At 55.2% G+C, this 27,996-nt stretch overlaps 1 protein-coding gene across 7 annotated transcripts; it reads right to left on the bottom strand.

Annotated features, from left to right (window-relative positions):
* Positions 1–15: 15 nt before the first annotated feature.
* On the bottom strand, positions 16–26,377 carry ANO7 (anoctamin 7). Of its 7 annotated transcripts, none has more exons than XM_059703859.1 (24): positions 26,108–26,375; positions 24,978–25,089; positions 24,023–24,080; positions 19,591–19,733; positions 18,166–18,273; positions 17,360–17,496; positions 16,539–16,596; positions 15,660–15,770; positions 14,626–14,791; positions 14,047–14,137; positions 13,316–13,412; positions 12,038–12,181; positions 11,834–11,971; positions 11,124–11,222; positions 10,932–11,034; positions 9,880–9,991; positions 9,553–9,607; positions 8,173–8,270; positions 7,014–7,159; positions 5,747–5,952; positions 5,495–5,637; positions 1,962–2,052; positions 1,385–1,504; positions 16–1,264 (listed from the first exon to the last, which is right to left on the bottom strand). In XM_059703859.1, the coding sequence occupies exons 1-24, from the start codon at positions 26,185–26,187 to the stop codon at positions 1,148–1,150; spliced, it is 2,733 nt and encodes a 910-aa protein (XP_059559842.1). In that variant the 5' UTR covers positions 26,188–26,375; the 3' UTR covers positions 16–1,147. The 7 variants fall into 7 exon arrangements, with proteins under 7 accessions (XP_059559842.1, XP_059559844.1, XP_059559843.1 ...); XM_059703861.1 differs by having other exon boundaries at positions 26,147–26,375; XM_059703860.1 differs by having other exon boundaries at positions 19,591–19,730; positions 26,108–26,374.
* Between the last annotated feature and the right edge of the window lie 1,619 nt (positions 26,378–27,996).

Genomic DNA, 27,996 nt, shown 5'->3' with positions numbered 1-27,996 from the left:
CCAGTGGTGCACACAGTACTTCGGGAGGTTTATTCCAGCATGAATTACAAGGTACAGGTGGAGAAAACCCACACACCCAGCAGGGAGTGCACAGCCAAGGGCGGGCACCCCGTGGTGGAGTCACGCATGGGCACAGCGGTTAACTGAGTTAATGGAAGGCGGATGTGGAAGGGGGCTCACAAGCTGGTCAGTGGACAAGGTCCAACTGGATGTACTAAGGTGCTCCCAACTTTGGAGATGATCATGTGTAAACATACAGGAAACTCCAGTGTTTCACAGGTCAGGGAATAAAATTGAGTCTTCTTCCAAATCTTCCTCAGCCTCAGGCTGTAGTCTGGGAGGGAGCTGGGCAGTACAGCTTTTTAGCCTGAGAGGCCACTCATAGTGGCTGGGAGTGAAAGGGGGCACCAGGTTCAAGAAATGGTGACAGAATCAGGAGCCCTTGACTAGGAATGGGGAGCGGAAAAAGTGGGTGAGGGGTTGAGCTGACTCCAGGTTGTGACCTGGAACATAGAGTGCTGGGGGGCAGGCAGGACTCTGTGTAACCAGGTGGGCCTAGAGAGGGGTCATTCCATCATTCCAAGGACAGCAGGATCAAAACACCAGAGAGGACGCAGGACCCAGAGGCCACTGGCTGGATTGGCAGATGAGTCATGTGAGGGCTGATGGGCAAGTAGGAAGTGAGCAGGGAGAGGCAGGGGGGGCTGTGGGTGCAGGGACCCAGGATGGCACGAAGTGGAGGGTTGAGGCCTGGAAGGGCCACAGCTCTGAGTAAAGATGTAGGGGAGTAGGCAGTGTGCCCAGAGGTGGGTGGGGGTGACAGGAGCAAGTCTCAGGGTGGAGCCATTCTGCCCCTGGGGGAGTGTGAGGAGAGAATACTGGCTCATGGGACTGGGAGGGAGATGGTGGAGGCATGCCCCAGCCCACCAGGTTCCCCTGCTATAGTCGCCTGGCTTTGGGTACTCCAAAGGGGTGGCCAGTGGGGTCTGCAACCAGGACCTGGGAGGCAGGGGGCAGGAGCAGGGGCCCAAGGCAGCTGAGGAGGGGAAGGAGAGGAGGAGGCCTCTCATCTCCAGGGCGTGAGGGCTCTGCACTCCAGGTGGGTCTGACTTCAGGCCCCTCACCCCCCAACATGATCCCTGCGACCTTAGAGGGAAGGGATTGGCGAGGCCCGGCTGGCTTCTGGTCGTCTAGGCTGTGGGCCCAGACTCTCCTCTGAGGCTGAGGGCTGGTCGTCCTTGGCTCCATTCGTCCCCAAGAGAGCCTGTGTCCAGGAGGGTGGCCGAGGAGAGTGTGATTAAATGCACCCTGGCCTGCTTGGCAGCAAGTACCTGGCTGGGGCCACTCCACAGTGGGCGCACGAGGGCTGTGGGTGGGAGCTCACCTCGTTCTCAGCCAGCGCCTGCTTGGCCAGGTAGTATTCCCGCTTCACCTTGATCTGCACAGACTCAGGGATGTCAGGTACCAGGAGGTCGAGAATCCGGCCGATGGAGAACACCACATGCTGGGAGAGGGGACAGGACCAGCCATGGGAGAGGGCACCCTACCCAATGGTAAAACAAGTGCCCAGAGTGGCCTTCATGGGCCCAGGTGTGGACACCTGCTTCCCAGGTGTGGGTGAAATGAAAAGCAGCAGTGTCATGGCCCCAGAGACCACCCCCTGCTTCCGTGGCCCCATGTAGCTTCCCTGGGACACTACCCGGTGCCCAGAGCATCCTGATGTCCGCACATCCCTGTGACAGGCTAAGCAGGGACTGCTCCCTTCTCCAGATGGAGAAATGATGCAGAGAGGAACTGTGATTCGACCACAGTGACAGAGCGGTAAGACCAGGGCTCTCTTCCTTTGGACACACCAACCCCCCAAACCACATGGTGAGATTAGGCAAAGCATGAGGGTGGGGGAATCATGCTAAGGCCAAGAAGAGGAAGCCAACAGAGGGCCTGGGTGGTGCCCCAGCTACCTCAAACACAATGACAAAGGCCAGGCGGATAGCCAGAAGGTTCCAGTAGGTCCCGGAATAATGCCCATCGTCTTCCCTGAATGCCCGATACCTGCAGGAAATATGGGACTCGGTGTGGGGATCGTGGCAGATGACTTCTTGGCATCTCCACCTTCGGCCTCCCTGATGCTAAAATTCTGGGCCTCTGACAGCACTTTTAGCTCTTACTGTTATGGTCCCAAAGGAGAGGATGAGCTGGGTTATCCCATTCCCCCACTAGGCTAACCTGGGCCCACTACTGTAGCCACATAAGTTAATACCCCAAATAGATGTGATTAACAAATGACAAACTGTTTCTGTGTGTTTTTAATAGTAAAATTAAAACTGTAGAACAGTAAGATGGACTGATGGGTGCTCAATAGGTTGTGGTAAAGCACATGAAGATCCTTGTCACACACAAGGAAATGAGACAAAAATAAATTCCTTCAGGATTTGTTAGAAAAGTGTAGAGTTAAGATTGTCTGCTAAAAATATAAGGGTAGTCCCTAAAATAATAAAAATATACAGCATCAGTTCCGAATGAGTGTAAAGAGAAAAAATACAGAACACTAATTCATCAGGAAGTAGAAGAGGAATAAAAAGGAAAAAGAATAATGGAGAAAGACCAGCTGGTGTTGCCCAGTGGTTGAGCACTGACCCATACACCAAGAGATTGCTGGTTTGATTCCTGCTCAGGGCATATGCCCAGGTTGCAGGCTCAGGCCCCAGCAGGGAACATGCAGGAGACAGCTTATCGATGATGTTTCTCATCTCTCATTGAGGTTTCTATCTCTGTTTCCCTCTCCTTTCCTCTCTCTCTAAAATCAATGAAAACATATTTTAAATAAAACAATAAAGAAAAAAAGAATAAATGGAGAAAGTATCCACTAAAAAGAGATGACAAATATGAACTTGTACGCAACTAAGAACCTCAAAAATACATAAAGCAAAACCTGACAGAACTACCTGAAAAGACGGAAAAGCTTTAATTCACCTCTATTAGACTCTGATAGAATAAGCAGGGAAAAGGGGGAGATGAAAATCCGAACAATAAAATTAAGAAGTCTGGCCTACTAGTATATAAAGAAACTTGCTCCAAAATTAACAGTGAAAAAAATATGTTTTCAAGTTCACCTGAAATATATGCAAAACCCATTTTGACCAGATCATGAAGAAGCCTCAACAATGTGAGAGATTTACATATCAACTCTTCAGGTTCTCTGCCCTCCAAGTAAATCAGAATCAATTACATATATATATATATATATATATATATATATATATGTATGTGTATATATATATATATATATATATATATATATATATATAATTACACATATATATATATATTATAAATTTCAGAGAGGAAGGGAGAGGGAGAGAGAAACATCAATGATGAGAGAGAATCATTGATTGGCTGCCTACTGTATGCCCCACACCGGGAATCAAGCATGTGCCCTGACCAGGATTTGAACCATGACCTCTTGGTTCATAGGTCAATGTTCAACCACTGAGCCACACTGGTCGGGCAATGACCTTTGTTTTTGAGTAGCAAACAGATTTTGTATGGGTGGATCTAAAGGGTATTATGCTAAGTGAAATAAGTCAGGCAGAGAAAGACAAATACCATATGATTTTACTTATTTATGGAATCTAAAGAACAAAACAGCAAAATGGAAACAGACTCTGATTCAGAGAACAAACTGTTGGTTGCCAAAGGAGAGGAGGGTGGGAGGATGGGTAAAACAGATGAAGGGGATTAAGAGGTACAAACTTCCAGCTATAAAATAAATAAGTCACAGGAATTTATTGTACATGCATTGTAGGGAATATAGTCAATAATATTGTAATAACAATATTATTGTTACACTTGATAGCTAGATTTATCATGGTGTATAAAAATACTGACCTGAAACTAACATAATATTGTATGTCAAGTATAATTCAATTTTAAAAAAAGGCTGGCCCTGGCCAGTTTGGCTCAGTGGATAGAGTGTCTGCCTGTGGACTGAAGGGTCCAAGGTTCGGTTTCAGTCAGGGGCACGTGCTTGGGTTGTGGGTTCAATCCCCAGTAGGGGGCGTGCAGGAAGCAGCCAATTGATTCTCTCTCATCACTGATGTTTCACTCTCTCCCTCTCCCTTCCTCTCTGAAATAATGAAAAAAAAAAAAAAAAAAAAGGCTGTTTGAGAACTTACTCTCCCAAATAACTCATGGATAAATAAGAAACTCACAATGGAAGTTATGAAATATTTAGAACAGAAGGAGAACAGATATGTTATCAGCCCCAATGGGAAGTGACTTGTAAGGGATATATATTCAAGCACATTTATAGACATTAATTTGTTTATTAAAATCCAAGAAATACTAAAATGAATGCGCTAAGGTTTCAACTCCAGAAAATTGACTTTTAAGAGAAAGGAAAAGACATGAACTATATCTGGAAAGAAAATGCAGCCATAACTACAAAAACAGAAGAAAACCTAAGAGAATATTATGAGTAAACTTGTGTTACTTTTTTAAAAAAATTTAAATTCTCATCCAAGGATAATTTTTCCATTGATTTTTGGCAAGAGTGAAAGGGGGGAGTGGGGGGAGGTGGGAAGAGAGAGAGAGAAACATCAATGGGAGAGTGACACATCCTTTGGTTGCTTCCCCCCCCCCCCCCCCACACACACACACATGTGGGCAAGCACACTGGGGAACCTGCAACCTTGCCCTTGACCGGGAGTTGAACCCTTGACCCTTAGGTCGGCAGGCCAACGCTCTACTGAGCCAATGTGGCCAGGACTGTGTCACTTTTAAAGCTTAGCTGAGTTTTCTGTAAAAACGAAATGAAACTACCAAAATTGACTGAAAATGACCTAGAAAAAAGGGAACTATAGCCCTAGCTGGTTTGGCTCAGTGGTAGAGCAGTGGCCTGCGGACTGAAGGGTCCTGGGATCTATTCTGGTCAAGGGCACATGCCCAGGTTGAGGGCTCAACCCCCAGTGGGCGAGGAGGGGGGGTGCAGGAGGCAGCTGATCAATGATTCCTTCTCATCATTGATGTTTCTGTCTCTCCCTTCCTCTCTGAAATATATATATATATATATATATATATATATATATATATATATATATATATATATATATATATATATGTATTTTTTTTAAAGGGAACTATAAGTTGACCCTTGAACAACACGAACTTCAACTGTGAGGGTCATATGCTCAGATTTTCCAAAAATTCAACCCGGGGTTGTTGGAATGTCAGCTGTAACCGACCCCCCCCCCCAAACCCCAAACCCCCTACCCGGGGGATGAGGAGGATGGGCAATCAGTCCCCTCCCCGTGTCCCCGGAGTCCTACAGCCGGTGGCTTGTTTAAGGCAGGAAGCGCAGGGCTGGGGGGGGGGGGGGGGAGGGGGCACGCCTCTCTGTTCGCCCCGTTCTCAGGACCGGTCTCCTATCCCGGGGAACTCCCCTTCCAGCCAGTCCACAGCCCTGTCCTGCCCGCCCCTCACCTGGCGGCCTCACCTGCACGTGCGGTTGTGCGCGGCGGTGAAGGCCGGCGGGGCGCGCGCCAGTGTGAAGTTGACGAAGCCGCGCAGGTCCCCGGCGCGGGTCCAACGGTAATAGGTGCGCGGCAGGAAATCGGAGGAGAAGGCCAGCAGCAAGGCCTGGGCGCCGGGCTGTCAGCGTGGACCAATCCCACCCGCCCCGGGCGAGCCCCGCCCCGGAGAGCCCCGCCCTCACAACCCCCCTGACCTCCCCCCACCCAGCGCTCACGTTGCTGATGACCGCCAGGTGCGTGATGCCAGCCAGGATGGAGAACCAGATGCCCACATCCTGCGCGCGCTCGGCCACTGGGCGCCGGCGCTCGCACACGAACTTGCGCGCGTCCAGGCGGATCTCCACCCAGTTGTTGAGCAGCGCGAAGAGCGGCGCCAGCGGACAGGCAGCCACGAAGATGGTGACGAAGCCGAACTGCAGCACTGTGGGCGCAGGTGTCACCGCAGGCCCTGTCCCCGCCCGCCAGCTTCTGCTCTGATTCATTTCCTAGGCTTAGCACCAGGGCCCCTGCTCCCAGGAAGCCTCCCTGACTGCCCCTAACTGCTCCACAGAGCTGCACGAGGGGCATGGGCCTCCCGGGGCTCCCTGAGGTCTGGGATTCTCTCTCCTCCCCTGTGGGCTTCTGGCAGGAAAGGGAGTAGATTTTAGGCCGGCCTTCTCCATTTACCCCTCTCGGAGCAGCTGGCTCCTCTGTAAAATACTAAGAAGAGCCTTGGTCCCATCGCCTGCTGTCCAGTGGCGTAGGGCCACACAAGGTCAACCCCACTCACACAATTTCATGAAAATGCACGTGAACTGTCTGCTCCCTCTTGTCCAGGGACCGATGCAACTACTATCGTCCCATTTGCTGTGGCTGCCAGGGAGCTCAGTGATGTGTTTGACTCAGATGCAACACTCCATTGAAGTGTGCCATGATCTCAGAGTAAGACCTTGGGCTGCTGGGACAAACATCCTGTCCTCCAAAAGAGCACCATCCCGTGCAGGAAATGAGTACAGGCACGGGCCACCACCTGGAGAGGGCACAGTTGAGGGTCTGGCAAAGAGTGTGGGCATCAAGAAATTTTCTGGAATCAACTCCCATATGGGACTCCATTGGTCAGGGGACTTGAGGCCAGTCGCCTCTCAGGTGCAGCCTTACTCTCAGGGGCAGTTGTCCCCACCCCTAGTGCCTGGTCTCCTGAGCACCCAGATTCCTTCCTAGCTCCTACAGGAGGCTCTAGCAGATGCCTACTGGGGTGGGGGATTAAGGCCACTCCAGGAGAGCTCCATCAACTACCCCCAGGCCTCTTCGCAACCTCTGTGCCCAGGGCGCTGTCCCTTCTCATCTCCAGCCTGCCTTTCTGGGGCACTCCCCACTGCGATCCCAAGTCCTTTCGGGATCCTTTGTAGGCTTGGCTCCACTAGGGACCCTCTGTCCCCACCCACATCATGTTTCAAGGGAGACAGAGGAATGTTGAGGCTGGAGGCTCCCAGGGGCACCTACCCATTTCGAGGTACTCATCAAATAGGCCCTCACAGGGCAGGAGCTCATAGTCTGCCTCCCAGGGCGTCTGGCTGGCAGCAGCTGAAGCCCCCACCTTCCTCTTCTTGGAGCGAAGCCGGAACTTCTGCCACCAGCCTGTGAGCTTCCTGGAGGTGGAAACACCCAGGAAAATAGCTTTGCTCCTCCAGCTGGTTGCTCTGCAGTTTGAAGGCAGCAGGGAGAGGGTCTGGACCCTGGGACCGGCACAGCAGGCTGGCCAGGCCTTGTAGAACCCTCAAGCGCATCTGCCTCCTCTGGGGGTAGCCCCTCCCCAAGCTCCCCTGCAGTGCCCCATTGTTCATGAAAGCTTTGGGGGGATGGGTTCCTCCTGGGACATGCAAAGAGGTGCCAAGAGGTATGTCCAGGTGGAAGTGAGCAGATGAGGACATCACTGTGTCAATGGGGGCATGTGTGCTTGTTACTTTGTCATATGTAGGGAAATAGGTGTATGTGGCGTTGTCATCACGCATCCAGCCCCTCCAGGCACCAACTACACCCCAAACACATGATCTCCTGGAATTCAGCTGCACAGCACTGACTGCACCCAAAGAGAGGCATGGGCTGGCTAAGGTCCCACAGCTACCGTTCGAGGTGCCCAGGGGAGTCCATGCTGTCTGTGGGAGATTGGGTGTGCGGGAGAGATGGCAAGATGTCCAGGTTGGGCCCAGCCTTGGGCAGTCATTGCAAGGGCTCTTGCCTGGGAGGGGATCCAGTTGCTTGGATGGGAACTACAGTGGTGCCAGTGGGGGTGGCATTGGGGAGAAAGGACCTCAGTGGCAGGGAACCTGAGGCTGGGGGCCTTGCCTGGACCCCCCTCTGGTGCTGCCTTGGCTGGGGGTGCTGCAGAAAGGATGGGCCTCCTCCCTCTACGAAGCTGGCCGGGACAAAAGAACTCAATATGCTGACACAGCAACCACAGGTTGCGGGTGTCACAGAGCCCATGGGGTAGATGGCAGGGCAGACCCTCCCCTCCCCTGCAGGTGAGACAGCCAGGTCCAGGAGGGGCCCACCTGGCTTCCCTCCACCTCTTTTCCAGGTTGGGACTGGGCTGGGGCTACTGCCCCAGACAGTCCCAGTCCCAGGGTCCCTGGATGCTGCCCAGGGCAAGTGGGGGACTCACGGGACGAGAATCTCCTGCACATTATTGATGATTTGCTTGCCCACCATGATGACCAGGAGCTCCTGAGCCAGTTCGATGAGACAGCCTCCTGCCGCACACTGCACGGCCAAGCTCCAGGTTAGTGCAGGGGCGGGGGTCTCCTCCCCACCCAACCTCCTCTAACCCTGAAAGGTGGCCCTTGCCATGTCCCTCTCCCCTTCAGATATGCCATGGATTGCACAGACTCCCCCCCAGACCTCACCGAAGCCCCCCCACTGTCTCCCCAAGGTCCACCTGGTGGACGGTGCGTGGGAATGACCAGGGCCACTGCTGCAAGGCACCCAGATTTTCTTTGGAGACCCACATGATGTAAGGCTGATGCTGGCCCTGTGGCTCCAGGGAGGACCCACTATGTAGGTTCCTCAGCAATTCCAGCCAGTGAGAGGTGCACGGGGGCTTTTAGGGGGGCTCCTGAGACAGCATGCCTTGCACAGGGGTCGCAAGCAAGAGGGCGTCAGCCTGTACTGTTGGGATGTTGGCCCTCCCAGGGGTTGGGAGAACCTGACCGAGCACAAGGCCAGGGCTGGGGAAGTAGGGCAGCATTGTTCAGACGCCTGCACCCAGCCCCACCTGAGCCCACAGGGCCTGACCAGCTTCCTTATAGGAGCCGACGGGAAGGAACTCTGTTTTCATTAAGCCAGTGTGCGTTGGGAACTTTTCCCACTGGTGACCAAAAGCCCCCTGAGTTGGGGTCCCAGCTGCCCAGTCCCTGAAAAGCCCCTCCCTCTCATGTGAAGCTAGACTCTTCCTCGGGGTTGGCCACTTTGCAGGCAGTGGGGTTGGGTCACAGAACAGAGCCATGGGAACGAGGGAGCCCTTCTGGCCAGAGAGGAGAGGGTCTTCCAGGTGAGGCACTCGGTGGAGCAGTTGGAGCCCCGCCGCCCTGGCCCAGAGACCGCCTGTGCACTGTTCCAGCTCCACCCAGGCTGTGCCCTCAGCCAGTGAGGAGCCAGATGCCTGGGATCTCAAGGGGCTTTCGTCAGTGTCTATGAGGGTGGGGCAGGGCAAGCCCCGGTGCCCACAGTGGGCCCCGAGCCCTGGGAGAGTCACCAGCCTCTATGTTCCCAGCGGAGCTCTGGGCAGTGGAAGTGTCACCCTTTCCCTACTCTGACTTGATTCACAAGTCAGGTCAGCGTGGGGAAAGGGTGACACATGAGGACACGATTGTGTTGTGTGGGTGCTGCTCCAGGTGGGGGTCTGAGAATGCTATGAAGAGCCTGCTATGGGGGTCCTGGGGCAGTTGCGACTGTGAGGGGGGCGGGCAGAAAGAATCCCTGCAAATTAACATTCTGATAGAGGTTAGGGGGCAGGACCTGTGGGTGTCTGTCCCTACACACTTACCTCCTCGTTGCGAACCCCAAACAAGGTGTGGTAGCTGCCCGGGTACCCCACAAACCTAGAGGAAATGGAGGTCCTGAGGCTGCAAGTGAGGAGGTGCCATCAGCTGCCCCTCCCTCTCCCCCCACTATCTCCCTTGCTGCACACACGGGACCTGCAGGAACCTCAAGGTGGACCTGGAGCCCAGCTTTGCTCTGAGGCCCTGAGCCAGGACAGCTGTTGTCCCCACCCTGGACTGTCATCCCCACCCTCCCTGAGCCTCTGGGGCCACATGGTTTGGCGCAAGAGCAGGGCTCGGGGTGAGGTGCGGCCAGGGGAAGCCGTGCTGACCTGCCCTTGAAGAAGCCGATGTAGATGGGCGAGGAATAGAAGTTGACGAACTGGAAGATGAACACCTTGAGGGTGAAGGCGTCCTCAAACCTGGTCTGCGTCCGGTGCATTTCTGGGCAGAGAGGCTCACTCAGTCCCCCACAGCCCAGCCCTGTAACCACCTCGCCCGTCCAGGGAGTGAGGAAAGCCGTGTTGCCCAGATATTGGACAGACACTCGTTCAGGAAGGGGGCAAAGGGCAGCTTTCCTCAAGTTCTAATTTCAAAATCATCTAAAAATGTTATGTTGGTGCAGGAAGAGCTGGCAGGTGATAAGCCACAGCAATGCTGAGGGTGAAATGGCAGGGCACAGAGAGGAGCCAGAGGCCGGAGTGACAGTCTGAGGCTGGGGTGACCGTGCCTGGAAAGCCGGTGCTGAGACAGAGGTCGGGGCATAAAAGGTGAATTGGAGGGGACACCTGGGGCCGGAACGGGATGCACATGGCCCTGCTGTTGCAGGAACACGGTGGGGGCTCCTTGGGACACCTGCCCACCCGAAGGCTTCCCCCAGGTGGACACTGAGCTCTCTGTCCCACTCCTAGACCAGGGCTGCTAATGGACAACGTGTGGAATGAATGAATTGGTTCATTGGCGTTTGCCTTTAGGAAATGGGAGAGTAGAGAAAGTGGGGGGAGAGGCAGGCAGTGGGGGCGGGCAAGGAGAAGGAAGGAGTTCCCTCTGCAGCCACCTCTAGTTATCTCTCCTACACTGAGAAAGCAGGGGCACACAGGGGGGCCTGGGCTGGGCAGACCGTGCCAGGGGAGCTCAGCTTCGAACGGTCCTGTGCACTGGGTGGGGGTGGGGTAAGGGCACCCCAGCAGCAGGGCAAGGCCTGGGTGCCCCAGAGGACCCTCCTGTCTCCACCCTCAGGTACTGCTCACAGTTGGGGGCGGGTCTCACATCCCATCTGTGCCTCATTCAGACTGGAGGACCCTGCGATCTGCAAGGAAGTGTATTCTGCCTCGGGAAGCAGGGCTGGGATGGTCCTGAGTTGGCACTCAGTCTGGCCACTCACCCCATCTTGTCAGGATGTGGGCCAGGGCCACGTAGATCTTGGAGAGGACAAGGATGATGACCAGGTTCACCACGGAGCCTGTGAGGCTGGCAATGCGAGAAGCCTGGTGACAGGTGGTGGATCAGAGCTGGCGCTGGGGGTGGTCCCAAGCCATCCCCCCGCCCCCGGCAGGAGCAGGCAGTGGAGGCTCACCCAGGCTGCCAGGAGGGTGTTGTTCGACCTGGACACCAGGATGGCCATGATGGCGCGGTACAGGATGATGGACACGAGGCACATGACCACCACTGCCACCTATGGGTGACCAAGTGCGTGAGCCCCCACACCTAGGCCTGGTACTCCAGCGCCCTCAGGCCACACCCGCACTTATATATAGGCCTGGCTGTGCTCCGTGCTTCTTCCAGTGGGTTGTTGGAGGGACAGGGAGGCAGGATGGGGGGCTGGGAGGGAGGGGGCTGGAAGGCCATTTAGAATTACAGGTGGGCGATATCCAGGTGTCAAGGGAGCCACTGTGCGTTGTTCTTGGTCCCAAGTGCTGAGAATCAACCATCCGGCCCCCCACCCTGCTCTCCCACCGGCCAAAACTTGGGAATTCCTGCCATCTTGGAAGGGGAGGGGAAGGGAGGTCATGCTAGGGAGCCCCTTTGGCTGGAGGAACCCCCTGCTGGGATCCCCCCCACCCCCCCGCCCATGCTTGAAAGATGCCCCAAGCCCACATCCGTGGGGAAACATTCTGGGAGTCCCTGCCCACACACACTCACGTCTTACAACCCGGACCCCCTGCCCTGGCCCCTGAGCTGGGCCCCTTCTCTGGAGCCCAGGCACACGAGGGCCTTTCTGCAGCAGCGAGTGTCTCCCTGGTCCGAGAAGGGGCGTGAAGGGAGGGAGGATGGCAGGACCCTCACCATCATCAGCACCAGCACGGAGCCGGCCAGCACGCGGCGCATACGGCTCCTCTTGGGGAAGTAGGGCTCCTCCTCGCCGGTGATGGGGTTCAGGGCTGTCGTGGGGGCCGAGGCGGCAAACTGGGGCCGCGGCCTCTCCTGGAAGGAAGCCAATGCTTAGTGGCGGCCTCGTGGGCAGCGGCCACGGTCTGGGGACCGACCCACCTCGATGTCCTCGTAGTCGAAGCAGCCCCAGCGGTAGGCCAGCGTGGCGCTCTTCCGTTTCCAGTACTCCAGGAGCAGCACCGCCCACAGGGCCATGAACACGCTGAAGAAGACGGTGCCGCCGTGGTCGAAGAGCCGGCCGGCCTGCGGGCGGGGCGCGTGGTTCACACTCGCTTCGACTGCTGGCCCCTCTGGGCCTCAGTTTCTCCCTTGAGCAGCGCATCGTATTGTGCAAGCAGGCGACTCGTTCCCCGGCATGGGGCAGCAGATAGCGGGATGTTACCCCAGGGTGGCCACACCGAGTCTCCCCCATAACGACTTAGGTGATGTAGGTGAGATTCTGGACTTTTTGAGCTGTTGATATTTGGGAGACTTTTGGACTTGAGTTTAAAACTTTGGGGATGTTGGGTTGGAGTGACTGTATTTTGCACCAACTTGACGTTTTGGGGGCCAGAGGGTGGACTGTAGTGGATTGGATTGTGGCCCCCACCTGGAAGGTAAGCTTATTTGGAACAAGGGCCTTTGTGTGTGTAATTAAGGTGGGGGTCTCTACATGAAAGTACCCCGGTTTAGGGGCCCCTGAGCCCAGTGGCAAATCCTTGTGACAGAAGAGAAGGGGGATAGGCACAGGTGCCCAGAGGGAAAGGCCACGTGAACACAGAGGCAGAAATTGGGGTGGTGCAGCCACCAGAAGTAAGAGGAAGGCAGGGAACAGGCCAGGGGAAGCCAGCCTTGCTAACACCCGGAGTTTGGACTTCTGGCCTCTGAGCTGTGGGAAAGTAATTCCTGTTGTTTCAAGAACAGGAATGCGTTAGAGCAGCCCTAGGAAACGGTACAGACGGATGCCAGGAGTATGTTAAAGGTGTGTCTGGTCTGGGCCCCAACAATGCACCAAGAGCTCCAAGCCCGGTGTGTGGGGGCTGCAGGTGAGGCCACAAAGAAAAGCTAACACACCACAGTGTGCTGGGCTGCTGTGGGGGCCCACCGGGACCAAGGCCTCCAAGGAGCTACCTGCCCCTACCTCTTAAGCTGGGGGCTCAGCTGTGCCTGCCTTGGGGGGGGGGGTCCTCTGGTTCCTCTTGGTCAGTTACAGACAATAACAGCAATAAGAGTAAGGGCCCACCGCTGGGCACCAACTGGTGCAGGAACTCCGCCAAGGGGTGCACCAGTCCCAACCCCACGCCAGGTGCAGACATCACCACAGAGCTGGGGTCACAGGGGGGGCAGGACCAGGACCCAGGGAGCCGCCTTCCTCCCTTCGCCCACCCTTCCTCGTACCTGGACCAGGGCGCAGGCGCTGGAGAGCAGCCAGAAGGGGCAGTTGAGGCAGAGTGGGCACATCTGGAAGCTATCCGCGCTGCTGCACAGCTCCTGCCTTCAGAGTGGAAGGGGGTGCTGGAGCACGGGGACCCCTTCCCACCTGGTCTGCCCCTTGTCCTCTCCCTCCCGCCACTGCCCTTGCCAGGCCCAGCATTTCTTTAAAATATATGCAATAATAATTTTTGAGATAACTCTTTGAAATTTCAGATCCATAATAAAGTAAAATTCAAGCCCTGTCTTTTGTTTATTAAAAGAAAAGCTTACACTATTCCAAGAAACAAGGGTACCAATACAATTAGTCTGAGAGCACACCTGTCCACCTGTGTCATTCTGGAAACACACCTGTCTACCTGTGTCATCCTGGAAGCATACCTGTCTACCTGTGTCATTCTGGAAACACACCTGTCTACCTGTGTCAGTCTGGAGCACACATATCAGTGTGGGAACACACCTGTTCAACTGTGTCAGTCTGAGGTCACACCTGTCCGATGGTCAGTCCTGGAGCACCCCTATCTACCTGTCATCCTTCCAGCCAGATCCATGGGCCCTCTGACATCCAGGAAGGCGGGAGGTGCTCATGTTCACCTCCATCCCCAGCTCTGCACAGGGTCTGGCAGGTGGGGGTCCCCCTTCCACCCTCCCCGGAGACACAGGGTGAGGCCTGGGAGCTGAGGGGAGAGGGCACTTACGTGGGTGTGTCTGAGAACACCATGAAACAGCCCACCAGGAATACCAGCGTGCCCACCACGGCCGCCGGCAGGAGCCAGCCTGTGTAGAACCCTGCAGAGGGGAGCCAGGTAGGGGCCCCAGGAGCCAGCTGTCAGCAACCATGATGGGTCTGTGCACCCAGTGCTGGGCTGAGTGCCGGGTGGGGGTCTGCACAGACACAGTTGTCCCCCAGAGACCCACCTCCAACCTGCAGGGTTTGGGGCCATCTGGGAGGCAGTCGTGAGGGGGACAGTCCTCAGAGGTTTCCCCTGGCAGCCCCTTTGACCTAGCCTCTGTCCTGAGCTCTGCAGCCCCCACCACATGACCAAGGCCTCATGGGCCGGGTCTGGTGGCTGGAGTGGGGAGGCCCACCTGCAGGAGGGGGTTCCCAGCCCCTCACTGGGGTGTTAAGACGCCCTGGGCCAGTGGCTGTGTTGGCCTAGGAGGGATCAGCACGCTGGCAGCCCAGCCCCTGTGCTCGCTCCCCTCTTGGAGACTATTACCCTGAAGACTAAAGTCGGGGGCCCAGGAGGCCCCAAGGGGCAGTGGGTGGGACTTACCCAGCCAGGCGAAGTAGAGGGCCACCTTCTCCCCGAAGTACCTGCGCACGTGGTCCAGAGGCTGGTACCTGTGCCACTTGCGCCAGCGGGCCCAGTACTGGAACAGGACCTGCCGCTGGTTGAGGCCAGGGGCCCACGGGCCCTCAGGGGGTGTTGTGAAGGGACCCTGGGGACGAGAAGCCAGTGGGCGGGACTCAGGCTGGCCTGAGCACCCTACCAGGCCCTATTCTAAGTGTAGGCCTTTGGCGCTGGGCAAGGCCACGTGCCCGGTGTCCTGGACGCAGGGTTGCTGCTCGAGGATGACAGAGTTATGTTCGGGTCCCGGGGGCATCTAGGAAGGCCTCTCCAGGAAAGGCATCTGAGCTGGGCACCTCGGCCTCCCAGGAGTCCGGGGGTCTGCGTCCAGGAGGAGCTGCGGCTGTGGTCCAGGATGGATTGGCATCTCTGGGTGGGCTTCTGCAGCCTGGGGCTCTGCTACCCCCCGAGCACCGGGCAAGTGAGGCCGGCTGTGCCAGGCGCTGTGCGTCCTGTGCTCTGGCCAGAGGCGGGAAGAGGGACGCCCCACAGCCAAAGTGGAGCTGGCCATTCCACTGCATGTCCTCAGGCGGCCCCTCGGTACCTCACACAGCAGCTGCAGGCCTGACCCTGCCCTCCACCCTGCTGCCCCTTCCTGCAGCTCTGAATTCGGTGGGCAGCTGCGGGTGTGAGGGGCATAAACAGCCTCCAGACCTCGGTGGACATTTTGTCGGGACGATGGTGAGCGCCCCTCCCCTGTTCAGTTTACCCAGATTTGGGGAGCACAGGGGACCTCACTGTCTCCCCTACGAAGATGCAGCTGTTGGGCCTCTCGTGTGCTGAGAGGGCAGTGCCTGGCTGCCCAGGACCTTGAACAGCAGCGTGGCCTGGTTACATTACAGGCTTCCTGTCTGGCTACAGCTGACCCAACAGGTGACAGCAAGACCCCCTCATCTAGGAACTCAGCCCATGCCTGGGTCCGAGAACCCCACCACAGCCTCTCAGCCCCCAGGTCTCACCTCGTGCAGGGGGAAGGCCGCCTTGAAGACGCCCTGGGACAGCAGCTGGTCGATCCCAAACAGACCTTTCTTCTCATGGCCGTACACGGTCTTGGCCAGGATCTCAAATAGCTGGGGGTGGTAGGGTGGGGAAGGGCACTGGTCACCTGTCATGTGATGGCAGGGTAGGGACATCCTGGCCCTCCCATCTTGGGGCTGAGCCCACAGACAGCCTCCCACAGCCTCTGGTAACAAATGAAGAGAACACTGTGCGCCCCGATCTTCCTCCTGTCCCCGGCTCATACACCCCACACCCCTGAGGTGGGACGGTAACTCGCCACTCTACAATCACAAGACCTGGGCCAGATTGTGGGCGCACGGGAGTCGGGCTTGGATTTGACTCCAGGTCCCGGCTGTGCACAGCCAGCCCTGGGCCTTGCTCTGGGCAGGGCCAGCCTCCAGTTGGGACGGCTGTGTCAGGCATGGGCTCTGCCCCTTTGGTGGCCGGCAGGAGGTGGCCTAGGCAGGCCTGTCCAAAGCCTCTTCCTGTCACAGACGCTGGAGTGGCTGGCTCAGCCCACCCTTCTCAGGCACGATACTCTGACCCTCGGCTCTCTTCCTCACTGACCAGCAGGACCCACATCCACCAGGGTCAGTAGCCGTGGCTGTCTGTCCCACAAGTTCATAACCAGATATCCATCCTGAGCCCTGGGGGCTCCCATGGGGGCACTGAGCAGGGCCCCAACGGAGTTCAATGAGGGGGCACCCCTAAATCTCCAGCCCCCAGCCCCCAGCCCTGGCCTCAGTGCTCCAATCACAGGAGAGCTTTCCCATGTCCCGACCTCAGGCTCCTTTGAGCCGGGTCAGGGTGTGGGGACTGCAGTGGGGTCCCCCACTCACGATCTGGTGCCTGTTGGTGCAGGTGAAGAAGGTGTCCTGGTCGTCACTCCTGAGGAACCTGTGGGCATGTGAAAAGTGCAGAAGAGTCCACAAAGGCAGGGACACACACACACACACACACACACACACACACACACACTGACCACACTCAGGCTTTCTCCTCGCACACTGGGCAACAGCCACCATCCCCTTTCCACCCCCACCCCACGCTCCACCCCCAACGCAGGATCAAGTCCCATTTTTGTCTTTTCCTTCCTGGAGGCAGGAGGTCACAGAACATTGTCCAGAAGTCATAGACATCCTCCATCCGGGACAGTGGCTGGCAGAGGGCAGGGCAGTGTGAAAGCCCCAGGGTCACCAGGGAGCCCGTGGCTTCCATGTGCATCGGAGCACCAAACATAGGTGTGCCATGTGACACACGCACACAGGAGAGGTGCCACCAGCAGCCAGTGAGGACTGACCACGACCATCTTCTGCCTTGTTTGTGAGAGGAGGGCCTCCAGCCACCTGGGCCTGGGAGACACTGCCACCCACCATGGAGATGTCATTGAGTCGGAAATGGGCCGTGTGGCCAGCAACTGAGGTTTGGGGAACGTTTGTCCACAGCACAAGCTGCCTGTCCTGACTGAAGTGGGCGTGCACAGAAACTTGCCCACCTGCCACTCACGCTCCCTGGTTAAAAAGCTCCAGAAAGGAGAAGGTTCCGGAGGTTTAGATCTGTCACTCGTTGACCTCTCATGCACGCATCCCTGGCTGTGTCCCCCAGCCCTGGGCACCGTGTGAAGCTGTCCCGCGGGCACAGCAGGGCCACTATCTCTCACCTCGACAGCTTGCTCACTTTGAACTGGCAGGAGTAACACTCGGGGGGCACATCGGGCACGTCCTCCAGCAGGACATTGGGGATGCCCAGCCACTGCAGCAGGCTGGCCGACCAGTTGCAGGCCTGGTTGGGCAGCTCCTGGAAAGGATCATCACTTGTTCCTCCCACCCCTGAGCATGATGCCACGCGGCGGGGTGGGGTGTGTAGATTTGCAAACTGAGCAACAGCGAAAGGGCTCAGCCAGGGAATGGGCAAGCCCCTTCCTGTCTCGGTCCTGGGTGCTAGGGGGCTCAGCTGGTCCAGCTGAGGCCCAGATTTCATGGTAGGGAGGTTCAGAGGGTCACATGTCCCTTTGTCTACCAAATGCCATGATGGTCAAAGGGAGCCAGAGTAGGTGGCAGAGCAGCCCCCAGGCACATCATCCGGAGGTCACCCGCTGCCTCTTCACACTGTGTCCCCAGGCTACCCCTCCCCCTCCTGCAGTGGTCTTCAATGGGCAGCCTGGTGGGGGTCAGGAGCTGGAGGGCCCAGGTGGTTAGACTAAGCCATGGTTGCTGCACACACTGCCCATACCTCCCTACCGCCCCAGAGCAGCCATGGTTGTGGGGTATGACCGCCCCACCTGTCTGCCTAATAAGGCTTCCGGGAGAACAGTGATGGCCGCTAGGAGGGACCTTTGAGGACAAAATGGGGAGCCTCAGGTTGTCAGCAATGGACACTGCACCCAGCACATGGGGTGCAGTCATGAGTAACCCTGGACTGGGGGGACCTCCAGGCCTTCTCTGCATGTCATGCACTCCCGGGTACCTGCAGGGGCAGCTTCAGGCGCAGGTCTTCCGCGTAGTAGCAGAGCACGGCCCAGGGGGCGCTGAGGAGGATGTAGTGCACAGCGCTGTCCTCATCCTGTACATGATGCTGTGGGGATCAGGGCTCTGTCAGAGCCTGAGGGTGCCCTGTGTACGTGTGCACATGTTTGCAGTGTGCATATATGTACATGTGTACACACATGGGTGCATGTTTGTATGGGTGCACATGTGGGTGAATATTTGTACACAGTGTGTGCGTGCACGTGCATGTGTGCATACGTGTGTGGGTGTGGGTGTGTGTGCACACAAAGGTGTGTGCCCTTGTGTGTGTGTGTGTGTGTGTGTGTGTGTGTGTGTCCATTCACACTTTTAGGAAAAGGCAGATGTTTCTGTAGCCATGTTAACAACCAACCAGCCATGGTTTTAAAACTATTTGATAAGTGGCAGCGCCTCTGAAAGCCAAGCACAGGGTGCCTGCCCCTGTCTGGAAATCAGGCAATCAGCGACAGACAGAGGACACCAAGCTACTAGGGCCGATGCCAGCCATACCCCCAGTGATGAGCAAACCCACCCCAAGACTTGAGCTCAGAGTACTGCCCACGCAGCCCTGCTCCCCTGACTCAAGTAGGCAATCACTTTAACACAGCAGAGTCACCTGCAGGTGCTCTATGCAGTGGCCTGGCAGCCGCTGCACCAGTGATGCAGGCAGGTCTCATATGCATGACGTCAGGAAGAGTCACACGGAACACAACTCCATCTTATCAAGTTCAAACAGAAACAAAGCTGCATTGTTTAGCAACGTAAAATGTGCTCACACGGTAAAGAAACACAAGAACAAGATTAACATGAAGCTCAGGATTGATTACTCTGGGGCTGGGGAAGACACACTGAACAGCAGAGCCTGCTCTTGGGGTCAGAAAGCAGGTCAGACAATGCAGGAGACGTGCAGAGGGACCCGGGATGGGGGCAGTGATGAGATGGAACCAGAGTTCTGCATCCCAGTCCCCACTGCTCCGAGCCCCTCACTGCCTGCCTGCCCCCCCTGCACACCAGCACCACACAGCTCCTTCCTGCTTCTCATACTCCCTGCAACTGAAGTGGGACCAACTACTGTAACTGACATCGTACCCGTGAAAGGTCTGATGCATACCTTTAAGCACACAAGAGTTATAATTACATAAGAATTGTATTTACAAATGTCACATCTAGACAGAAGCCCTAATGCTGGAGGTGAGGCAATTGAATGGAGAAGATGGCTCCTGAGTTTTCTGGTGAACCTGAAGGGCTCTGGCTTGTGTGCTACGATGGGTTGATATTTTACCTGAGGGGAGGGCCATCCAGTACAACTCTGGGCTTGATTTGTTGTCATTCCCCCAAGCCTAGTGGATGCAGAGCCTAGGGCCCTGACCGCAACCAACCCCTGTACCTGGTCCACATGCAGGCCAGCCGCACGAAGGTTATCCAGGAAGGTCTCCCGCCAGGCCCTGTGTGTGTCTCTCTGGTCCTGGGTGGCACTGTCCTGCTGCTGACCCAGCCTCAGGTCTTCCTCCCAAACAAGGACAAAGTCTGCTGGGAAGCAACAGGGACAGAAGCAGGGAGGACAGGCTCAGGGATGCCAGTCTCCCAGCTGGGACACCCAGGTACTGGGTGGGAAGTAGGAGTCAAGCACTTGGACACTGGCCTACCCCTCTATACAAGAGGATGTGGTCATGGTCAAAGGGCCCAACACATATGATCTGAGAATCAGAGAGAGAGAGTAGGAAGAAGCACTTTTTAAAGAAAAATGGTCAAGAATTTTTAAATCTGCCGTAACCGGTTTGGGTCAGTGGATAGAGCATCGGCCTGCGGACTGAAAAGTCCCGGTTCGATTCCGGTCAAGGGCATGTACCTTGGTTGCGGGCACGTCCCTGGTGGGAGGTGTGCAGAAGGCAGCTGATCAATGTTTCTCTCTCATCGATATTTCTAGCTCTCTATCTCTCTCCCTTCCTCTCTGTAAAAAATCAATAAAATATTTTTTTTTTTTAAAGAATTTTTAAATCTGATGAAAAAAAAATTGTGGAGAGCGGCTCCCAGGTGGTTAAGTGATATAGGCTGTGGAAGTGCAGTGAGTAAACAAAGCTTGATCAGGTGCATGTAATTGAGTAGATTCGAAACCCACGAGAACGAGAACGTTGTAAACATCTTGACCACGCCCTTACTTTGCCTTGTGGAATCTGGCGATAAAATAAAGACTCAGTTTGCAGGCCGTGACGCTGTCTCTCCATCAGAGAGGGCAGCGTCACACCTACACCCAGCTTTATTCTCTTGTCTGTCTTTTCTAATCCTTCACCACCACCCCCTCCCGCCGCCCCCCAGGTTCACCCATGGCCGTGCTGGCACGGCACAAAAATCAATACAAAGAATAAAACATCTCAGTGATCTCCAAGCAGGATAAAGAAACTCCAGCTAGAAAAACCATGGACAGCGTGTCTTTGCTGTGCACTACAGAGAAAGAGGGGGAAAAAACAAACCATTATATTTCAGGGAACAATAAGAGTATGGACACCCAATTTCTCAACAGAAACCATGGAAGTCAAAGGACGATAGAATAGCATGTTTAAAGTGCTGGGGAAAATACGGAACACTGGAATTCTTATTCTGTAGAAATGTTCTTCAGAGATGAGGCTAAATGAAAACATCCTCAATCAAAATCTGGGAAATGAAGTTCAGCGCACCTGCTCTACAGGAAACACAGGAGGAAGTCCTTGAGGCCAAAGAAGATACTCTCAGATGGAAATGCAGATGAGCAAGAAGAATGAATACACTGCAAAGGGTAAGCAGTTAAATGTGAAAGTAAAATGACCTATTTACAGAGGACATGATCTTGTATATAGATATTCCAAAGAAATTCACTACAGAAACCATTAGAACTAATAACAGGTTTGAGAAGGTGTTAGATACAAAATCAACATATAAATTTCAACTGTAGCCCTGGCCAGTGTGGCTCAGTTGTTTGGAGTGTTGTCCATGCACTGAAGCATCATGGTTCAATTCCTGGTCAGCACACATACCCAGGTTGTGGGTTCAATCCCCAGTCGGGGTGCATATGGGAGGCAACTGATCAATGTTTTTCTCTCACATCGATGCTTTTTTTTCTCTCTTTCTCCCTCTCCCTTCCTCTCTTAAATAAATTTTTAAAAAATCAATTATATTTCCATATATTAGTAATAAACAAGCCAAAAATGAAATGAAGAAAAACAATTCCATTTACAACAACAATTCCATATACAATAGCACCAAAAAAGGAACAAATTAAAAAAATGTGCAAGAATTATACATTGAAAATTACCTAATGTTGAAATACATTGAAGACAAGTTAAATAAATGTGAAGCATCCCTTGTGCATGAGTTGCATGTGAAGAAGACAACCTTGCCAGGATAGCAAACTGATCTACAGGCAACTGGATTTCCCCCCCCACCCCCAGAAATTTACAAGTTTGAACTTCCTGTGGAAACACATGAGATCCAGAATATTGAAAAAGAACAGAGCTGGCCTCACCGGTATTGCTCAGTGGTTGAGCATTGACCCATGAACCAAGAGGTCACAGTTTGACTCCCAGTTAGACAGAGCACATGCCTGGGTTGTGGGCTCCATCCCCAGTGTAGGGCATGCAGGAGGCAGCCAATCAATGATTCTCTCTCATCATTGATGTTTCTATCTCTTCCTCTCCTTTCCTCTCTGAAATCAATAAAAATATATTTAAAAAAGAATGAAATGATAATAAGACTCAGGAGAAAATATAGAGATAAATCCTCATAACCTGGATTCTTAGATACGACACCAAAAGCACAGCAATAAAAGAGAATATTAATAAGATGGACTTTGTCAAAATGAACAACCTATATGCTTCAAAGGACAGTGGCAGGAAAGTAAAAAGGCAACCCACAGAATGGAAGAAAAACATACTTGTAAATAGTGTTCTGTTAAGGGTCTTGTATCCAGAATACATAAAGAACTTTTACAACTTTATAAGAAGGCAAGGAACCCAATTTTAAAACGGGCAAAGATTTTGAATAGACATTTCTTTAAAGAAGACATACAAATGGCCAATAAGCCTGTGAAGAGATGCTCAATATCATGAGTCATTAGGAATTACAAACATGAGCCACACAGAGATGCCACTTCACACCCACTGGAATGACTGTCATCAAGACAGACAGTAAGTGCCGGACGGGACGTGGAGGAACTGGAAGCCTTGCACATTGCGGATGGTTTGTAAAACGGGCTGTCACTTTGTAAAACAGTTCGGCAGCTCTTCAAAATGTTAAACATTGAGTCACCATGCGACCTGGCAATTCCACTCAAAGACGAACACTTATGACTACGCAAAATCGTGTTCGGGAATGTCCACCAAGACGTTATCACAATAGCCCCCACTCCCCTCAAATGGAGACAACCTAAATGTTCATCATCAATTCTTTTGGGTCTCTCCAGAAGTGGGGTTGCTGGGCCACATGGTAACTCTATGTTTAAATTTTTTAAAATATATTTTATTGATTTTTTACAGAGAGGAAGGGAGAGGGATAGGTATCAGAAACATCGATGACAGAGAAACATTGATCAGCTGCCTCCTGCACACCCCCAATGGGGATGTGCCTGCAACCAAGGTACATGCCCTTGACCAGAATCGAACCTGGGACCCCTCAGTCCGCAGGCCGACGCTCCATCCACTGAGCCAAACCGGTTAGGGCATAATTTTTTGAGGAACCTCCATACTGTTCCCCACAGGGGCTGCACCATTTCACATTCCCACTAGCAGTGCACAGGGTTCTAATTTATCTGCATCCTTACCAACACTTGGTATTTCCTGTTTTTGTCGTTGTTGTAGGTGGGTGGGGGTGAGGGCACATTAACAAGGATCTTTGCTGCATGGAGGGCAGGGTCAGGTGGGTGCGCCCAGTGGGGTGCAGTCCTCTCAGAGATGATGGTGGCTTGGGGCAGACAGGAGCAGTGGGGGTGGGGTGAGGAGAAGGTGGAAAAGCTATGGGGTACAACAGATAAGAATCTGAGGTGAGCCCTGGCTGGTGTTTTTTGGGCATTGTCCTGTGCACCAAAATGTTGCTGGTTCGATTCCTGGTCAGGCACATGCCCCGGTTGTGGGCTTGATCCCCATTGGGGATGTGCAGGAGGCAGCTGATCGATATTCCACTCTCACATCGATGTTTCTCTATCTCTCTCTCTCTTCCTCTCCCTTCCCCTCTCTCTAAAAATCAATTAAAAATAAAAAGAACCTGAGGTGACTCCAAGCTGTCCTGAGTCCAGAGCAGGAGGGAGATGGGCCTCCACTCTGCCCTCTAGAGCTCTCTCAGCTCCAACCCCTCAGTAGGAACCCCCTTTCCTGCTGTGCCCTACAGCAGTGATGGCAAACCTTTTGAGCTCGGTGTGTCAGCATTTTGAAAAACCCTAACTTAACTCTGGTGCCGTGTCACATATAGAAATTTTTTGATATTTGCAACCATAGTAAAACAAAGACTTATACTTTTGATATTTATTTTATATATTTAAATGCCATTTAACAAAGAAAAGTCAACCAAAAAAATGAGTTCGCTTGTCACCTCTGACATGCGTGTCATAGGTTCGCCATCACTGCCCTAGACTGTGTTCTGCTCACCATGGGGCCCACACCCCATTTCCCAGCACAGCAATTGGCACCAGAGCTGGCTCAGGAGATAGTGCTGGGGTGGGGAGGGGCAGCCTGGTCACAGAGGATAGTGACCCAGACCTGCTGTCCTTCTCCTACCACCTGGGGGTGCCCCATCTGTGTTCCCACCCCCAGGACCAACACAGGAACAGCTGGCAGATACTGGGAAGGGCTCACCGATCTGGGGCTTGGCAGGGTTCCCCACCCTGCAAGTGGCCGCCTGGTGTCCATCGGGCTGGAAGGAAAGCACCTCACAGTGAGAACGCACCCCCACCCTGCCCTAGACAACCCAGGAACACGGAAGGCCGAATGGAGGGAGACACTATTGGGTGTGGGCAGGGGGCCCATAGGCACATCCAGGATGAGGCAGCCCACGCCCTTCCTGCCCCCCCCCCCCCGGCTTCTGTGCAGAAGGCATGGGCTGTGGGCAAGGGTCAGGTTGCAGGCAGCATGGCCAGTACCCAGGGTGCCCACCCTGCTGGCTCCAGGGGCTAGAGGGGAGTTGGGCTGCCCTGTAAGTGGCCTGTGGATGGCCAGAGGTGGTCATGCGCCCAGAAGGCGGAATCCTGTTCTGGTGAATGAGGCCTTGTGTCCCCCATCCCCAGACACTGTGTGTGGGGCAGCAGGAAGGGGCCCGTGTCTGCTCTCAGCTGTGGGGGTGGGATGGGCAGCACCCGGAGGCAGACACGAAGCCCAGGAGGACCAGGAATCCTCCCAACAGCCTCACTCAGGGTGTCCGTGACCCCCCGCCCCCAGGGCCAGGAATGGGAGCCCAATGTCCCCCTCTCTCTCCTCCATGCTGATGGGATCTGACCCTGCCCCCTCCTCCGCCTGAGTGGCCTCATCTAGCCATCCCAGGGGTCAGCGAGGCAGGCAGCACCTAACTGTGACACCTCCCTCTTCCCAGGCAGCTTGGGGACACTGGCGGTCCGTACAACAGGTGAGGCTTGGCGTCTCCAGGAAGCATCCACCCCAGGGGCTTGGGGCCAGCGCAAGCCATTGTCCACCGAGTCCCTGTGTCCATTCTGGGCGTGGGGGCCCAGAGACCCTCCATGGCCTGAGGCCCAGGGCAGGGAGCCAAAGGGCTGTGCTGGGCCTCCTGTACCCGAGGTCCCTGGCGATGGAGAGTTACCTGTGAGGTGTTGGCTGTGCTTCCGTAAGAGTCCCCCTTCTCCATCGCCGGGGCGATGTCGATCAGGACAGCACTGTCCTCCTCTGGGGCCTGCCTCCGCAGCATCCCGCTCCTGCACCCGCCAGGACCAGGGTGGGTGCCAGAGTAAAGAGGAGCACATAAGACGTGGCTGCACCACCGCACAGCCCTCCCTGACAGGTGAGAACAGGCCCAGGGGCTGCAGGCAGGGCCAGGCCAGGCTGAGCCATCTGACCTGGGACCACGTGAAGACCCCAGAACTGGGCGAGGGAGCTGCCTCCTTGTCTGTCTGTCTGTCTGATTACCCACCTCCTCCTCAGCCCTGCATGTGGGCTTGGAGCATGGGTACCCCTCTTCCTTCTGTTCGCCTGTGGGGGACAGACGATACCCTTTAACAGAGACAGGACCCTGGCTCCTCCTCGGGGTCCTGGGCCTGGTCATGCTCAGTCTGCATTCTCCCCCTCCCCCCTTCTGGGTCCCTTTGTGGGGAGGACAGTCACCACGGTTCCAGTGGACAGGTTGGCAAAGTGGGGCAAAGAGTGAGAGCAGCCCTGTGGCCTGGAAGGGGATTGGAGTTGAGCCGGGGCTGGCGGTTCACACCAGCAGAACTGGTGTGGCCCTGAGTGGCATCACCAGGGTCACTGAGCTGGGAGGCTATGTGGGTGGTGGAGACATGGGAGGCCAGAGGGGACAGGGAGCAGTTCATCCAGTCCAGATAACTGAGGCTGGAGGGGCAGACGTGGTGCCCACACCTCCTGACCCTGCCAGGTTCCAGATGCCCCAGAGCCAGTGTGGGTGTGGGGCGTTCCTACTGCTGTGAGCAGGCGGGGAGGGGGTCTCCTCAGTGCTCTGTTCAGAAGAGACAGAACAGAGGATGCCCCAAGCAAAAGGCCAGGAGTAACCTGTTCTGTGGTGGGTTCATTGGACAGGTGGGAAAACTGGGCTCCCTAGGGTTGGGGTGCCCTGCACAAAGCCACTCTGAGCACCTGGTCCTTCTCATGACCCCCAGCCCTGTGCCAGGTCTTGGGGTGCCAGCCTCCCCGGAAAATCCACCCCTTGGAGCCCTGGTGGGTTGGGGTGCTCACCAGCCTCCCTAGAGTCCATCTGCCTACCTTCCTCCCTGTGCCCATGCGATGTAGAACAGTCCCCACCTGGCACAGTGGCTTCTTCCAGAAGAGGCCTCGGAGGTCATGGACCACTTCCAGCAAGAGCCCGGTCCAGGCAGCGAGTCTGGGCTGGTCCCTGGGGAGGACTAGGTGGGACCCTGTCCTGGTAGGCCTGCGCAGGCGGTGACGGCCACTCTGGTGTCCTCACTGAACTCAGCAAACGGGCAGGCAGGAGAGGTGCCTGGCACGGGGCTGGGCAAGGTCTCCCAGCTCCCGGACCCAGGACCTGCCTCTGTTTGCAAAGGGGGTGTGCTCTCAGATCTGCAAACAGGCAACGCATTTTCCTAGAGCCTGCACACCCGCATGCAAATGCTGCCGTCTGCTTTCTGCCCTATTTGCTTAGGGAGCTCAGTGCCCACCAGCTGCTGGCGTGGAGGGCAAAGGAGGGGTGGAATTCAGCTGGATGGCCACAGGTGGGCTCTTGTCATCCTCACCTGGTGCTGTGCCCATAGGGACATCTGGGGACCCAGGTTGCAGAACCAGCTCTGCTACTTCCTGGGTGTCAGGGCCCACCTGTAAGAGGGGATCCCAGCCCTCCTTCCCATGGCCCTGCGCCTGTCTCCTGGGAGCCCATCCCCTCGTCCTCACAGCCTTCCCCACCAGATGACTGAGCTGGAGGCTGTGTGGATGGAGGAGAACTGGAGGCCAAAGGGCTGTTGTGCTGCGTGCGCTCCTCTGCCTGTTGAAACCCCTGAATCAGACCCTCGCCTCGGCTGGAGTCCTGCTGGATTCCTGCACCCCTTCCATAGAGCCCTTGAGGGGAGAGTCAGATCCCTGTGGCCGGGCTCTGTCCCTTGTGCCCAGCAGAGCTTGGATGGCAAGTGGGATGCCCTGGGCCTGAGAGCAGTGGCACAGGGGGTCTGTCAAGGGTCAAGCTTTCCGCACACAGACCCTGAGGTGGAATCCTGTGCAAGGGTTGGATTGAGGAGGGACTCAGGGCCCGAGTGGGAGGCAGGCTGTGAGGAAGGAGGTGGCCTCAGGCTGACCCCACCGAGCGTCTGCAGGGGAGGCGTGGGCCACCCCATGAAGAGGACAGCTCTAGGGGGCTCTCTGCTCTTGGTGGTAAAATGGCTCTGGTGGCCGCATGGCTGTTGGTCCAACAAGAGCAGCAGGGGGCAGGAAGTGGAGCCTGGAGGGACATATGCATGGGGGACACCTAGATGAGGACTCATCTGGGTATAGTTTTCAATTTTTACTCTCTACAATATTTTATGGCTTGAAACTTTTTTCAAGTTGTGTTACTTTTGCAGTTAGAGAGAGAGAGAGAGAGAGAGAGAGAGAGCGCTACAACCAGCAGAGGTGTCTCCTTGGGTCCCAAGCTCTAGGAAGAGCCCTGCCCAGGACTTGCTACAGCAGCTTTATTTGACTATAACTTTTTATATCCATTTATGTAACATTTAGAAATACATTTAATGGAAGTTAAAATGAAAAGCTTCCAATTACTGCAGCTTAAGAAAAAAGACCTTCCCTTTGGTGTGAAGGCCTCCTTTGCCCTCTGCCCAGCCTTTTCCGGGCTGCTCTGTCAGTGTCTCCTCACCCTCTTCCTTCCCTCCTCCCTGCGCCCCGTCAGCCTCCTCCAGGGCTGTTCTGATCAGTTTGGCCCTTCCTCAGGGTCATCCCGCTCCAGCTAGCTTCAGTGACTCCTCAGTGAGCACGCCCAGCATGCTCTTGCGTTCTTCCCTCGCACACAGCACCCTGTACCTACATGATTAATCATGGCTGCCTGATCTGCTCCCCTCCCCTGGACCTGACGGTGGGAGTGGCACAGAGTGGGTGGGCTTTCCTCTTTGTACCATCAGTAGTGCCCCCCACTGGCTCTCTTTCCACCCCCACCC

This window comes from Myotis daubentonii, chromosome 7 (genome assembly GCF_963259705.1).
Source record: "Myotis daubentonii chromosome 7, mMyoDau2.1, whole genome shotgun sequence".
NCBI lineage: Eukaryota > Metazoa > Chordata > Mammalia > Chiroptera > Vespertilionidae > Myotis > Myotis daubentonii.
The sequence above is the reverse complement of the archived record's forward strand: the minus strand, read 5'-3'. Positions and strand labels throughout refer to the sequence as shown.

What these genes read in the sequence shown, in the direction of transcription:
- ANO7 (XM_059703859.1), bottom strand. Translation starts at nt 26,187, where the DNA reads ATGACCTCCGAGGCCTCTTCTGGAAGAAGCCACTGTGCCAGGTGGGGA. An exon ending in CGGCCTTCCCCCTGCACGAG is followed by an intron (nt 14,792 to 15,659) that starts GTGAGACCTGGG and finishes TCTCGTCCCCAG; the next exon opens with GGTCCCTTCACAACACCCCC. An exon ending in CCGTGCTGGTGCTGATGATG is followed by an intron (nt 11,223 to 11,833) that starts GTGAGGGTCCTG and finishes GGTCACCCATAG; the next exon opens with GTGGCAGTGGTGGTCATGTG.